The 15,854-nt window shown below is 39.3% G+C and overlaps 1 protein-coding gene across 10 annotated transcripts in view; it reads right to left on the bottom strand.

The window, feature by feature from the left end:
- TBC1D5 (TBC1 domain family member 5) overlaps nucleotides 1-15,854 on the bottom strand; it is a 472,491-nt gene that overhangs the window by 268,009 nt on the left and 188,628 nt on the right. For 8 of the 10 annotated variants that reach the window (XM_037890457.2, XM_043540976.1, XM_037890455.2 and 5 more), the window contains one exon: nucleotides 2,454-2,582. In XM_037890457.2, the coding sequence (XP_037746385.1) occupies nucleotides 2,454-2,553 (100 nt within the window). In that variant the 5' untranslated portion in view covers nucleotides 2,554-2,582. Of the gene's footprint in view, nucleotides 1-2,453; nucleotides 2,583-15,854 lie in introns of those variants that run through there. The other 2 variants (XM_043540981.1, XM_043540980.1) reach the window with 2 other exon arrangements.

The following is a 15,854-nucleotide window of genomic DNA, read 5'->3' as shown; positions in this document are numbered from 1 at the left end:
TAAAATATTTGTGCTTTAATTTTAGTCTGAATTTGTCTAGCTTCAGCTTCCAGACATTGGATCTTGTTATGTCTTTCACTGCTACATTAAAAAGCCTTCTATTATGAGATATGTTCTCCCCACATAGGAAAGGTTGCACCAGTTGCGTTTTCTGGTATTTTAAAGAGAAACCTGCAAGTTTCCTTCACTGAAACAGAAATACCCAGAATATATTCACATTTCACAGAGGTATGCTGCCCATTTGTATTACCGTAAACCTATATTTGTAGTTGAGACTATGTACATCAAGATTACAATAGAAAAAGGACAACCTGGAATGAAGAGTAACAGTTCATGAGAAGTCTCTGATCAACAGATGGATTCATCCCAACGGTTAAAATACTCATTTAGGAATCAGTGATTGCCTCTTTGCACTGAACTTCTGAAGTGGACTGGATGGGCAGGGAAAATTACATGCTTTGATATACAAGCCCTCTCCCACAGCAATCCAAAAATATACTTTATTTAAAATTGAATGATAAAACATAGAAGATTGATCTTGGTTACATATGGAACCAAATTAAAATGCAGTATGTGTTTCACAGTTAAAAAAAAGAAGCGATGAAAATGAAATGGATGCATTATATAAAATATTTACATATACAGAATGTGAAAAAACTATACTACGGTTGCTAACCTTTATGACTTTGGGGGAACCATGTATTTACATATCCTTATCTTCCCATGCGTGTATGTGTGTGTTGTGTATATATTTTTAACAGTTGACAGCTGTTTTAGAGCATACAGAGATGCCAAGCTGAATGAGGGCCTTGATTACTTCAAGATGAGCTATCTAAAGTTTCTATTCATTTTAAGTGTTGTTAGTGGGAAGAGTCATTAGTCACTTCCTTGTCTCATAGAACATCAGCATACATTTACATTGTTAATGAACATTTGGGGTAAATGAATTAATGGCACTTTTAAACATCAATTCAATACTAATAACTTTGTATGTCATAGAAATGTTAAGGTTGGGATAAAAACTAAAAGCCTGCTCATTCAAGGTAACTAATCACTCTTGGCCACAATAAAGGGTAAAATTAATTTAAAATGTTTTTGTAACAGGGTTAAAATCTTGACTTGTCTTGAAACTGAGCTGAGAGAGACGTGTACTTTTTTTTAACTAAACAAGAAACTTGCAATTTTTGATCAGTGTTGGCTACAAACTAACCTAAATAAATCACAAATATTTCATTTGGAAAACATGTAATACTTCAGAATTTTATAAATGTTTATTCCTAGGCTTCTGAAAATGTGTACTAAGAATGCATTTGCTTTATCAAACTAATATGGCTATTAACCTTGTAGGTGTGAAGTGTAAAAGCGTAGTGACATTCACCTTAAAAAACTATTACCTTTATAGAATGGCTCCACCAAGACGTCCATTCTACTTTTCCTCACATTGAAAAAAAGCTTTACAAAGCGGTAAAAAAAAAATGAACTCTGTGATTTTAGCTTTTTACAAAATAATTGAAATCTGAATTAAAAATTGAAATGTTGCTCTTTTTAATACATTTTATTATATGGCAATTTTACACACAGAGGTACACGGAAAACACGTGACTAAGCGGTTTCAATTCTAATTTAAAATGAATTTTTTATCTTGCACTCCTGGTACATGCGTTCAATGACTGGAAAATTACAGGTAGTTAAGGTGTCATTGTGTATAACTGAGTACTTGAGGAATGTTTTCATGACAAGGATGAGGATTCAAGCATCTTGTTAAGCTTTTCATTTCCTTCTAACCAACCATGTTGTCACTACTAGCAAATAAGTAGAAAGGACAAGTAACACAGACAAGCACTTGCATTATGCAAGCAGTTTCTTCTCACTGTTCATTGGAGTAGTCTGAATACTGCCTTCTGTTAATTTACCTTGAGTTACACAGTAATTTCCACTTTAATTCCACCTGTTCTATTTTAGGTTTTTATTTAAGGAAACCAGGAGAGCTAAATGTTATGATTCAAAGGAAGAAAAGAGGAAAACAGTCTTTTTTCATCAGCATAACCTCACCCAAAATAAAATGCTAAATTTTATCAAAGGAAAAAATCGACAGTGTAAAGCAACCAAAAGAGCCCATCTTTGAAAAAAGCTGTAACAAAGGCCATGCTGCATTTCAATATTCTTATGCTGAAGTCACTGTTTGGTTTATGATTAAAAAAGGATGACAGCGCATTAAACATTTGGCTAATGTTTCTGTCTGTAACTGAAAGTTGACTTTTCATGGTTTTCATTAGTGTCAGAGTACTCTACACACACACACACACACACACACACACAGTGAAATGTTCTTAACGTTGCCCTGCTCAACTTCATTGAGAGAATTACACAAATTATGCCAGGCATAGCGATCATCAGACTCTTACGTAACGTTTCTAAGTAGAAAGTAAAAAGTGTAGAAATATTAAACTCACCTTCTTCGGGCTTGTTCAAGTAACTCTGCAAGGGATCAATACCGATTTCTTGCTCTTCTGTTTGCAAGGGGTGTCTAGTTTCAGATATGGAATGATACATATTGGCAATTTCCACTAAAGAGCGATTATCTGGGAAGGGAAAACACAGAGACAACTAATATGTAAGCGTTTCTTTCATTGCTTTACAACAACAAAAAGGCAGCAGAAAGCCTAATGCTGTAAATGCTTAGAACGTTTTCCGGATTTCTAGCATAATGTTACCATTACATGTCTGGTAAGCATATTAAAGAAAATTATGTTAAAGAAAATTAATTCCAAATCACTTAACTTCTGCTCAAGTGTTTCTGAGACGTGCTTAATTTGTATTAATTATTATTATTATTATTTGTATTATCGTAGCACCTAGAAGCCCTAGTCATGGGCCAGGATCCCAAAGTGCGAGGTGCTGTACAATCAGAACAGTAAGATGGTCTTTGCCCCAAAGAGATTACCATCTAAGAATAAGACAACAGCAACAGGTGGACCTGACAAATGGGGGAGTACAAGGAAACAAGGACGCAGAATTGGTCAGCAAAATAGGCAGTAGTCTCAGCACACCGGCAGCCTTATCATTGCCAAGTTTCTCACTGGCATCACAAAAAAGGAAAGAGCTTTAAGGAGCATTAATGAGGCAGTCTACGAATGTTAACAGGGAACTGCTCCCAACTGTGAAGAGTAGCATGGGAGAAAACACAAAGGTGGTTGTTAGAAGATTTAACAAGTGTGTGACGGAGACATTATGGGCTGGCTGGAGGAGAGAGTTGACAAACTGTTAGTGAATGAGAGATGACAGGTAGGATGGGAATACACCACAAAGAGCCATAAAAGCAAAGACAAATAGTTTATGTCTGGTACTAGAGCAGCATTTTTCAAATGCAGTCACCAGGAGCGTTTCTTGCAGCCATAGCCTCCTGGGCTATGATTGGGGTCGGGGGGCACGGCAGAGCAGTGGCTTCTCCACCGGGGCTGCCTGCAGGGGTTGGTCCCTACCGTCTTCTGGAGCCAGAAACACTGTAGGAGCAGGCAACCAGTGACAGTTCCCCACCTTCCCAGGGGCAGCATGGCTCGGGCTTCAGGCTTCTGCCCTGCGGTGATGGGTGGCAGGCTCTGGCCATGCACTGGCAAGCTCTGTCTCGCAGTGCCAGGGTTTTGGGCTCCATCCCTGGATTCACCCCCCCTGCATCCTCCAGATCCCCATTGCCCCTGGCCCCCCGCCTCCTTACCCATCTCCTTCCTCATCCAGAGCTTAATTTGTCCCCAGCATGCCAGGGCTGAGTAAGTCTGCTGTGAAAAGTGATATTAACAAATATACATCTATCACTTTTCACAGTAGCAGATTTTCTAACTAAAAATCTAAAAAAAAAAAAAAATCAAAACATGCAAAGTAGCTTATTTTTGTTTCTATTCTGTTTAGGTCCAGTAACGAATAGACACAACTGCCCATTATTTTTATTTTTGAGTCTGCAAAAAAAACCCACATGAATAAAATGACAATGATCCGGACATGTATATGTGCATAATTATTTGTTTTTCCTAAAGCTAACTAAGTATTTTAGGAAGAATTGTCAGCACGGCCACCAGCAAGAGTTGGTGGCTGCACTCTGAGGCTATCAAAAAATATGTTGAGAGAACCCCTGTACTAGAGAATGGGAAGCCAATGGAGGAGTACAAAGACAGGGTTTACATGGTCACAGCAACAGGCTGGGAAAATGATCTTCGCAGCAGCATTCTCAAGAGAAATGAAAAGAGCGAGATGACATTTTGGGTCTTTGTTAAACATTTCGACCTTAACATCTTGAAAGATATGTAGGTAGCTTATCACAGAAGAGAAATGTGTGATTTTCCCAAGCAAAGTAATTAGTTAACTAAGGGTGTCATATCCATTCAGAGATTATAGAATGCTCGCTACTATTACCTAAGGTCATCATTCTTTGCCATTTTTACCAAGCTTATTGACTTTTTAACTCCAGCAGGAAAATTTCTATCTAAAAGACCAGGAGAGGAGCAGAAAGAATATTTTACAATAAATAGAAAGTAAGTATATAGAGAACTATCAATACCAAAGCGTAGATATGCACAAAATTCAATCACCTCACAATCATTTTTCCTTCTGCTCACATGAAGTATGGTGCTAATCACATGGCATACACCTACAGTTTGCTGGCAATGGGTGAGAACTCCTGATTCAAAATGGGCGTTGGATTTTTGAGATTTCCCCAGTTTTATATACTCTGTCTTGCTTCTCCCTATGTTGTATGAAACAAAGGGACTCTCTGGGTAGAGAGATATAGATAAAACCATGAACAGAAGATTGTGAGACGCTCAATATATTTATACTTTTACGTACTAACTTAAAACAAGCACGTTAGACTGATACATGAATGTGAGGCCACTTTAGGCTTTTCCAATGCAATTTTGCTACATAACTTTATGCTAATCAACAGTAAACTATCTGTAAAATTTTTAACCATAGTAAAAATGATTCAAGCTTTACCTGCACACTTATAGCATCACAACAAAACAAAGAGGGAGAGTTATTTATGACCAGGTGGTCTGGGAGGAGCTGGAAAAGGATGGGCAAGCGGCGGGCGGGGGAGAAAAATAGAGATAAATGGATAAAAAGCTGGAAAGAATTAAAACTATGAAACTATCCAGAAAATATCCATATAGAGATTTTTTTTAATGACTGTTTCTACTTGCTGGAATTTTACCTTCTGCCTTGGTTTAGTCTGATATGCTATTGACCTTCTGGTTTCTTCTTTACTAAATTTATAAGCTTATTTAGAATTTTATTGCCAGAACTTAACTTCTTGCTGTTATGGCCCCTCTGATATTGCTTCATAATTTGTGCAATTACACTGAATGCTTTTCAAATTGAGAATCAGATTCAAAAATCATTTTGCTGGTCTTTACAATTTTAACAGTATTCACATAGCTAATTCATAGGATTTGTTTCAGATTTCTAGACTTGCTATTTGTTTAGCACACCCAACATGCTTGGAGTTTTACCTACAAAACAGGGCTTTTGCTCCAATGCATTTGTTGTTTTTTATATTCCAATCCCCCCTCCCCCCAATATCCCTTATCCCTTCCTTTAGCACTTCACAACAATCATGCCTTTGCACCTGTAACCTATGTTTGGTGGCATAATTTACTACACACAGCCTACTTGGGCACTTTTAAATAGCTCAAGAGACATACTTTTGACTCTTATACTTATAATTGATCACACTGTTTATTTGTGTTTTGTTACTGATACGTGGCATTAGTGCTGTAAAAAAAATCACTAAATATTATGATTAGTCTGTCCATTCTTTATATTCCAAGCAATTTTCTTTATAGTTTTATACTTTAATTCTTTCCATTTCTTCCAACAATAAGCAAAGAAAACTATTAAACCATTAAGATTACCCATGGGATCTTGCTTTGAGAAAGATTAATTCTTTACAGATTTGTTTTTGATTTGTAATGGCCCATAACATATTGTTCAAATTAAATAAGATGTAATTTAACAGCATTTTCATTGTGAAACATTAAAAGGTTTAGAAAAATCACTGGAAAGAATTTACAGGCTACTGGACCACATGTCTCAGGGTTTTCTAACCAGTTAATTCTACTGTCACTGCTTGGACTAAAAGTGGGTCTGGGATTTCCTTGCCTCAAGTTATTTGTAAAACTTAAAAGGAACACGGCTTTCAGCTTCAGCAGCTTTTCTACAGGGCTAGTATCCTCTTATTCTTCAACTTAAAATGGAAATTTAGAAGGCAGATTATATTTTCAGTATACCTCAATAGACGATTTAATTCACTTGCATAGTCAGATTAATAGGCATTTATGCAGCTGAAGTGCACAGCGCCTGGTATATCAAAGTCCACCCATCAACCCAAGGAAAAGGCATGAACACAGGCCTCCTGTGAGGCCACTACTCTTTCTTAGGTTTGGAGCAGCAGAAGGCCCTATACAAGTAGGAGATGCACAAGATCCCTCACACTGTGGGATTGTCTACACTTACCGGGGGAATCGACGCGCAGCGATCGATGTACTGGTGGTTGATTTAGCGGGTGAAGACCCGCTAAATCAACCACACATCACTCTCCCGTCGACACCTGAACGAGAAGCGCAAGGGGAGGCAACGGGAGAGCGTCTTCCGTCAACATAGTGTAGTGTGGACCCTGCAGAAAGTAGATCCAAGTACGTCGACTTCAGCTACTTTATTCACATAGCTGAAGTTGTGTAACTTAGATAGATCTCCTTCCATAGCGTAAACAACGCCTGATACTCTACACATGCCCTTTCCACCCGTGCATCCGCAGCAGTGCAGGACTTAAAAGCTATGGAAGATCTTGCTTGGGACTGCCACATATGGGTGAATATTATCTTGACTGAATAAACATAGATTAGTTCTGGACCCAAAAAAGGTACAACTATTTAAAAGAAAAACTGCACCTTCGCTTTTACTATTAGTAAGTCAATAACTAACTACACCCAGGATTATCTTTCTGGATATTTATTGAAAGACAAGAGGCCAAAGTGAGGAATACTGTTGGCACTGGTTACAGTCCCATTGAAAAGCCATGTGAATCAGGGTTAGGACCACAGTTAGGCAAAAAATGACAAGAGTAAAAGTTTTTAAAAAGTATGTTGCATTTAATCTAAAACATAAATGCACATAAAGGGGCAGAGTTAATCTTGACAGCAACCAGCCAATCAAAAACAATAAATTAAAATTAAATCAGGAGAGAGGCTATTCACCACCATAACGAGAGCAATTCTCAAATATATCTTAACTTTTAAAACTTCTGCAAATTAAAAATCAGCATTGCACAAAAAAATATTACATGGTTTTATACCAAATTATTGACATTAATTCACTTCACTCCACCATGTGCATAAATAATCATATTGTACTACATAGATAATAAGACACATTAAAAGGAGCTGTTTGTGGATAATATATACATATTAATCAGTTATTAACTGCCTTTTGATTTAAAACAATTCCCCAAAATTTAAAATTTCAGCAGGAAAAATTGGAGCAATCTATTCTTACCAAGATGTGAGATAAAAAGTGAAGACAGGAGTATTTTCTCTTCTTAGGCAATATGAGTATCTGAACATGTGAGTTATTCAGACCGCAAATAGGAATGTTTAAAATAATAAAATTTAATCAAATTATTTTTGTAAGTCTGAAATATATTTAATGAGATAGGAATACCAGGAAGTGTAAGGTACACGGTATATAAAACAGAATTAGGTATAGCCCAGTGTATCCATCTTATACAATGCCCGTTAAGGTGGAAATGGAGTTTTCCTAAAAAAAGGAGGGTTGGTGGGAGGGAAGCAGACAAATTGCAGGCATGAGGGAGGGCACAAGGACAGGATAGAGAAAAGGAGGAAAAGAGCAAAGACAACACCAGATCAGAAGAGGACAATCAGATAGCACACAAAATGACTTTCAGTACATCTTGGCATGACTCCGGGTACATCTACCCTGCAACTGGAGATGTGATTGAAACGCACATAGGCATACCCATACTAGCTTTAATCTACCTGGCATGGCTAAAAGACACAGTGGCACAGACCCCAGCACAGGCTAGTAATGTGAGCATGTACACAGACTTCCAGGTGGGCTTGTACAGCCCACACCAAGGTCTGTGCCACCACACAGACATATCCTTGGGGCAAGTCTGTTTGGTTGGGTGGAAAGGGCAACCCACACCAATCTAAAAGATAACCTACAAAATTAATCAAGTTCTGTGAACTTTCACTATGTGTTGAAGGTCACAAAACACAGGCAAATTACATTATCCTCATAATTACTGAAAGAAAAATAAAGCATATTTTCAAGGAAAAAAAGATGTTAGTGCTACTTCTTGGCAAGGCTAGGAATGACATTCAGCACATACTAGTACTGGTAAAGTTACTGAAATTTGGTACTTTATCTCTTCACGTCACTTAAGTGTGTGTAAACTATATGTATTAAAAGCTCTTTGCACTAATATTTGAGTACTTCATCCACCTTCGCCAAAAGTTCTTGGTCCTTCATATATATAGCAGATAGCAAATATACTATGCATCCTTCCCCTTTTAATTATCAAAGCCAAAGATGAGTAGAGGAAACTCATGGGTAGCTAAATGGTAAATTACTTGCTACCCCATGAAGTCAGATTGATTAAAATGTCCTGGATGAAAGCAAATGTCATAAGTGGTAATGGTCTTAAGTTTTGTTTAAGTATCACAGCATCATGTTTTTGAGAGCTCACAGCTTCCATTACTTACAGTTGTACAACGTAATCAAAGAAATTAGTGCAGAAAGGAGAGATTCTCCATGAAGTACAAGGCAGATTTATATCTGTTCTAAAATGAACTATTAGAAAGGTGGGGAAGGATCGTTGCAGTTAAGTCATGAGAGTGAGGTTTATGAGATTGGGAATCAGTTTCCAGCTATTCCACAGACTTGTGACATTGGCCAAGTCAATTAGTTTCCAATCCTGATTCCACTGAAATTAATAGCAAAGGTCACTAAAACAAGTGATGTGGGATCAGGCCCTCATTCTCTGTAAATCAGTTCCTTATCTGTGATGTATCCTACCTCACAGTGATGTTGTGAGGATAAATTCTTTAATGTATGTCAAATGCTCAGATACTACAGTTATGAGTGTTCATGAAAGGTTAATAAACAAACAGGACTATTCAGGAACAAAACAAAAGGCACTTTCTGAACATGATTGAAATTGTGCAGTATTTTGGCTCCACATCACCGTTAAAATATAATCTGAACATACACTGCTGTACAATATCTGACAGAATAATTACTCCCATGGCTTTTACCTAGCAATAAGTTTTACTACTAGGAGAGGGATGAGAAGTCAGGTAACAATCTTACGAGGACACACAGTAAGTTAAAAATGGTCTGAAATAGTTAAAAAGTTCCCACAGATATAGTATAATGAGGAAAACAAAACTACTGCACCTTAGAAAGGCAAAACCCTTATTAATATCACATTCCAACTCTTAGTGAATGACAAATTTAATATTTTCATTGCTTATATTGCCATATAATGATGGGTGAACCTCAAAAGGTTCAGAGACCACATTCAGAGAAGCATCTGAGAGCAGGAACCAAAGTTCATATGAACATGTCTGATCTATAAATTGGGTTGGCAGGTTCCCTCAAAGTTTCCAGTGTTCCCTAATTTTGATCAGATTGAAAGTACAGAGATGAGAAAATTTCTTGCAGTATTCCCATATTTTATCCAGATCAAACACAAGAAATGCAGAAGCAAGAAGATTTTAAAAAACATTTAGACTAAATAGTCAGAACTTGTTTATACTTCCAAAAAGGTTCAAAATTCTGATGGTTCAAACCTCAGGCCTCTTTTATATGAACTGGTTCTGGCCACAGGTGGTTTCTTAGCTCTAGCTCTGATACAGGACGAGTGACATCTAATTTATTAAAAATACAGTTCTTTGTGGATGAATATTTCTTAACTATCTGTCAAGGTTCCTCCCCCACTCTGAACGCTAGGGTACAGATGTGGGGACCTGCATGAAAACCTCCTAAGCTTATCTTTACCAGCTTAGGTCAAAACTTCCCCAAGGTACAAAATATTCCACCCTTTGTCCTTGGATTGGCCGCTACCACCACCAAACAAATACTGGTTACTGGGGAAGAGCTGTTTGGAAACGTCTTTCCCCCCAAATACTTCCCAAAACCTTGCACCCCACTTCCTGGACAAGGTTTGGTAAAAAGCCTCACCAATTTGCCTAGGTGACTACAGGCCCAGACCCTTGGATCTTAAGAACAATGAACAATCCTCCCAACACTTGCACCCCCCCCTTTCCTGGGAAATGTTGGATAAAAAGCCTCACCAATTTGCATTGGTGACCACAGACCCAAACCCTTGGATCTGAGAACAATGAAAAAGCATTCAGTTTTCTTACAAGAAGACTTTTAATAGAAATAGGAGTAAATAGAAGTAAAGAAATCCCCTCTGTAAAATCAGGAAGGTAAATACCTTACAGGGTAATTAGATTCAAAACACAGAGCACCCCTCTAGGCAAAACCTTAAGTTACAAAAAAGATAGACAGAAATAGTTATTCTATTCAGCACAATTCTTTTCTCAGCCATTTAAAGAAATCATAATCTAACACATACCTAGCTAGATTACTTACTAAAAGTTCTAAGACTCCATTCCTGGTCTATCCCCGACAAAAGTAGCATATAGACAGACAGAGACCCTTTGTTTCTCTCCCTCCTCCCAGCTTTTGAAAGTATCTTGTCTCCTCATTGGTCATTTTGGTCAGGTGCCAGCGAGGTTACCTTTAGCTTCTTAACCCTTTACAGGTGAGAGGAGTTTTCCTCTGGCCAGGAGGGATTTTAAAGGGGTTTACCCTTCCCTTTATATTTATGACACTATCATTCAGACAGCCTATAGAAATGTGTTATTCTAGAGACATCCAGGTACGGTAATATTAGCAATGGCACAGTTCTGATTCATCCTCCCCCAAGTTGGCCTAGATATCTTGTTGCTTTAGAATTCAATCTGAAAGTAAACTTCCATTCACACACAACAAAATACTGTTAGAGGTGGTAATATATACATGATACCATTGTCCACAATAGTCTTCTTCTTTCGTATGCCTTTGGTAGGTCACAATGACTACAAATTCATATCTAAGTTTGATAGCCAGTACATTGCCACAGCAGCGAGCTGCTGAATATCCTTCAGGTCCCCGGCAAAAGAATGAAGAGGACACTCAGATATGATGTGCTCCATCATTTGTGCCTGGTGACCACAATCGCATACAGGTGTTTGCCTCATTTTCCGTTTAAAGAGGGTTTGTCCATATCTCCCATTAGATGTCCTGACGCAATTCAATCTGCACCAGTCTTTCAGACATACATCAAAACCTGGTGGTTCCTCAGCAGGGCCAACAATGAGCTGTTTGTTTTGAGTGGTCAAAATGCTCCATGTGGTTCTCCATTGAGCCTCAGCATTGAAGTTGGGTGGAAGAGTGTTGATGTGGTTCCATAAAGGGTTGCAGGATTTTAATCTGGTCTTTGGCGGATTCTACAGGTCATCATGCAGCAGGATCCTGGTGTTTGCATTGACATGGTTAAGAAAGTGAGATGTCTAAGCAGCTCTTCTAATCTGTGAAGGCTGGATGTGCAGTAGGACCGGAGCCAGTCGATTTGAGCATCCCTGACAATGTGCGCATGGCATTATTGAGTGTCAAGGAGTTTAGCGTGACTGCTGAGAGACCACACGGGCACAGAATATTCAGCTGCAGAATATACCATGGCAATTATTGCGGTTCATAAGGTCCATGGTCTGGAGCCCCATAATGTTTCAGCCAATTTTCTGATAAGTGTCACACGAGACCTGACGATATCACGAGTGTTCTCGAGGTGTTGTCAAAAGGTCAAACTCCGGTCCGGTGCAATGCCAAGATACTTTGGGTTAGCCTCGTGGCTGATGCCCTCGCCACAGAACTGCACATCAAGTTTGGTATTAGCCATTTTATTGTTCAGATGGAAAGGGGTTACCATGGGGTTTTTTGAATTAGGCCTAAGTTTCCAGCATTTGAAATAATCAGCTATTGTGCTAAGATCTCAGCTTTGGGTGCAACTGATGGTATGAAAGCTTGTATGCTGAACAGGGAGGACAATGTCATCCACATATTTTAATTTCCTTGACTCCATCGCTGGTATATCTGTGGTGTATAGTTTAAAAAGTATCGGGGCCAGGACAGCCAGGAGGGATGCCCAAGTTAAGAGTTCTTGGTCTACTGATCCGGCCATTAAGGTGTACCTTAAAGTGGTGGTTCCCAGTCATTTCAGCCAAGAGGCGGATCGTTCACTGGCAGTGAATGACGCAGGAGATCTTAAGCAAGAGGCCCTATCTCCAGACAGTGTCGTATGCCAAGGACAGATCAACAAGGGTGATCCTGGTCTTCAATTTAAATTGGAGTCCTGCCTCAATGTGTCCGGGAGGTGAAGCTACTTGGTCACGGCAGTTCCACTTCGGGCAAAATCCTGCCTGCTCCGCTGGGAGGATGTCTTCAAAAATATCAGACAGATGGTGGAGCAGCACCTGTTCCATAAGCTTGCTGGTGACTAAGAGGAGAAAGATGGGGCAGTAGCTGGCTGTATCCTCTTGTGGTTTCCCAGGCTTCAGTAGGGCAACCACTGTCGCCAGTTTGTTGGCACGTCTCCGGTTTTATGCATGGCAGTAAAAAGCACCGCCAGCCATTCCTGCCCCAGGCTCCCCAGGTTCTTGAGAAATTTGGAAGAATGCCATCAACCCCTGCAGCTTTCCGGCTTTTGGTTTCCAACAACACAACATTCATCTCTAACTGAATATGGAGAGGAGAGTGGGGATTTCTCCAGGCATTGTTGGAGGTTTCTGCGGAGTTCCTGCTGGACCTCCTGGTGTGTATTCTTGTCTGTCAGTATCTTGCTGTTAAAAAGAAGAAGAGAGGTGACAGCATTTGTGGTCCCCTTTGCCGGGCATCACGTTACAGGCTGGAACGTGCTGCAGAAGAGCCCATCCCTTACAGCTCGAATGGGTGAAATCAAGCCTTTGAACAGTCTCTTTCCACCTTTCCAGGCATGCCAAGTTCAAGGCCTCAAGCATCTTTATCTGGGTCACCCCTTTTCATATTCCCTCAGCAGGGACTTGGATTCTTTTGTCCAGCAGGGGGTGAAAGCCTTGTGGTGACCACGAGATGCACTTCTTAGTGGTTGATTTTAGGATATTTGTAAAACGGCCAAAGTTTCTAGGTATCAGTTCAAGCCGTGGGATCTGATCTTTGGTTTCTGAAGTGTAGGCGGGCCAGTCAGCCTTGCGGAAATTTGAATGCGGTTTTGGCACCAACTGCAGAAGAGGCAATTCCAGGCCAATCTGGAGGATAATTGGGCAATGTTGGCTATGGGGGAAGTGACTCAGGATGGTTCTTGTTCTTGTAGCCAGTGGGATACCTGTGCTATTACGGGTCACAAAACACAGGTCAGAGTTGTGATCCATTGTCTACCTTGCAGATCCGGATGGCTTCGGATCATAGAGCAGGTGGAGGTCTTCGAGAGAGGCCCATTCTGTGATCTGTTCCTCAGCTGTGTCATTTGAATAGTATCTCCAGTCTTTGTGATGGCTGTTAAAGTCACCTATGTAAATGGCCGGATGAGGAAGGGAAGAGAAGATGGGATCAGGCCACATGATGTTAAGTGGCCTGAATATGTTTACTATAATGATGTCCCTGATTCTAACCACGTTGATCTCTCTTCCACCGGTTGATGATTCTTACAAAACTTCCACATCCTCTAAACCATTTTGCATGTACACTGCTAGCCCATTTTTGGGATGTTAACAGCAGCGATTTTGGCATAGCCATAGACTTTATATCTGGCAGCTTTATCTTCTCTCATGTGTGTTTCTTGGAGGGTCACAATTGTGAATGTGATGGTCTTTGAGGGTCCTCGAGAGGTAATCTGCTTTTTCCCTGGACATCCGTTCTACATTAAGTTTGTATAGCTGGAGAACTGGCCCAACTGTTCTTTTTTGGTCCTGAAAAGGGCAGTTTGAGGAAGTATAATTGTGGCTACATTCACTTGGATGTCAACAATACAACGTCCAGTGGCTAACTGACAACACTGGTGTGTTGGTGAATTTGCACAAAACACAGAGCACGCAAAACACCAACACTTAACAGAAGCACCACGTGAAGACTGTCATCTTGCTCCCACCTCAATAGTGAAAAATCACCACATAGTATCAACATTACTTATTTTCAACTGAAAAACACACTAATAAAAAAAACTAAGTGCAAGCACAATATTTAAAATACATTAAGCTTCACTATCTCAATGGCAATCTTGGAAATGAGTTCTGAAGCATGGATAGCTCTAAACAGGTTCGCTGCTGGTTGCTGAATCTAAGCAACATTGCTTAGTCAATAGGGAGAGGACCACATATCTACTTTGCAGATCTCTACGACTGAAAGCAGTGGTAGTCTTGGTTTTAACTGAATGAGTCTCTATAGCACTTTCTCCATGTTATATAGCTAACTGCTATGTCCAGTTAAGTCATAGCAATGTAAAATGCAATTAGATGTCAGTCCTCTTGGTAACAACAAAACATTAGGTGGACTTTCTAAAGGCTTTAGTTCAACCAATTATAACAGAACTGCAAAGACCTTTTTAACAAAGCTGGAATGAGCTGACCCTTTAACATTGGCATGCAAAGAACACTGGCAGACTAATAGGCTCATTAAGGCGGAACTCCATCAGCATCTTGAAGAGGAATGAGTAATTCATGATAAAATGAGGTAGTGCCCCATATATCTGGATTGAGTTAGGCCCCAATCTTGCCAAATGATCCTCCTGGGCAGATCCCGGCACCTATGAGGACCCCGCATGGAGTAACTTAAAGGGTTAGGGTCTTAGGCCAAGATTCTCAAGAGAGAGTAGAGATTTTTTGCATGCCTAACTTGAGACACTTTGAAAGGATTAGGTGAAAGTGATCAACACCCACCCTCTGAAAATCAAGCTCTTTTAAGGTAGTCAGTATTAAGCATTTTAGAACATTTTGGCCTTTTTGTTCAAGACATATGGAGAAAGTAGTCAAATAGTTGTTATATGGTACAAGTAAAAGGTCCACTTGGGCCTATTTACACCACAATGCAAACCTTTCCTCTTGTCCCCTGCCAGAAACCACCATTCAGCACCACCTCTGGAGGAGCTGATAGCCAAATGCCTGAACTATCATGGTATAACAAACAGAGGTTTAAATTAGCTAGGATACAAACCAGCAGAACCCCTACTGAACTACTTCTACAGATCAGTACAATTGCCATCATTTGAACAAGCATCTGCTTTAGATAGTAAATAAGTGCACTATGAAGAAAAGTGCACAATTTGACAAATTTTAGATAGCACAAAACAAGACATTTTTGTTTTATAAAATGCATCAGATTATATATCATTAAAATGGAATGATGCAAACATGAAAACGGGCTGACATTGTGAAGTACGTTAGTTAACATTACCATCACCTGGGGTCCAGAATGCAACAAATTAGATCATATCACTGATGAAGAATATGTTAACAGTCATTGAGTCCGATATTGTGAAATGCAATTAATTTTGTCCCATTTAATAAAAATTCCTGTATTTTAACTTCTGTCTATCTAATCTTTAATAAAAACAGAGTTACATTGGACTCTAAATAAGTTAATTAAGTATTAAAATCAGTCATGTGAAAGCCTTAATATTTAATATTGTTAGATTGTATATCAAAGTGGTTTTATTATTTATTTACTGCAAACCTTTCCAGAATACTTCATATGGCAACAGGGGGTCT

This window comes from Chelonia mydas, chromosome 2 (genome assembly GCF_015237465.2).
Source record: "Chelonia mydas isolate rCheMyd1 chromosome 2, rCheMyd1.pri.v2, whole genome shotgun sequence".
NCBI classification, from domain to species: Eukaryota; Metazoa; Chordata; order Testudines; family Cheloniidae; genus Chelonia; species Chelonia mydas.
Note: the sequence above shows the minus strand (reverse complement) of the source record. Positions and strands in the feature narration are given on the sequence as shown.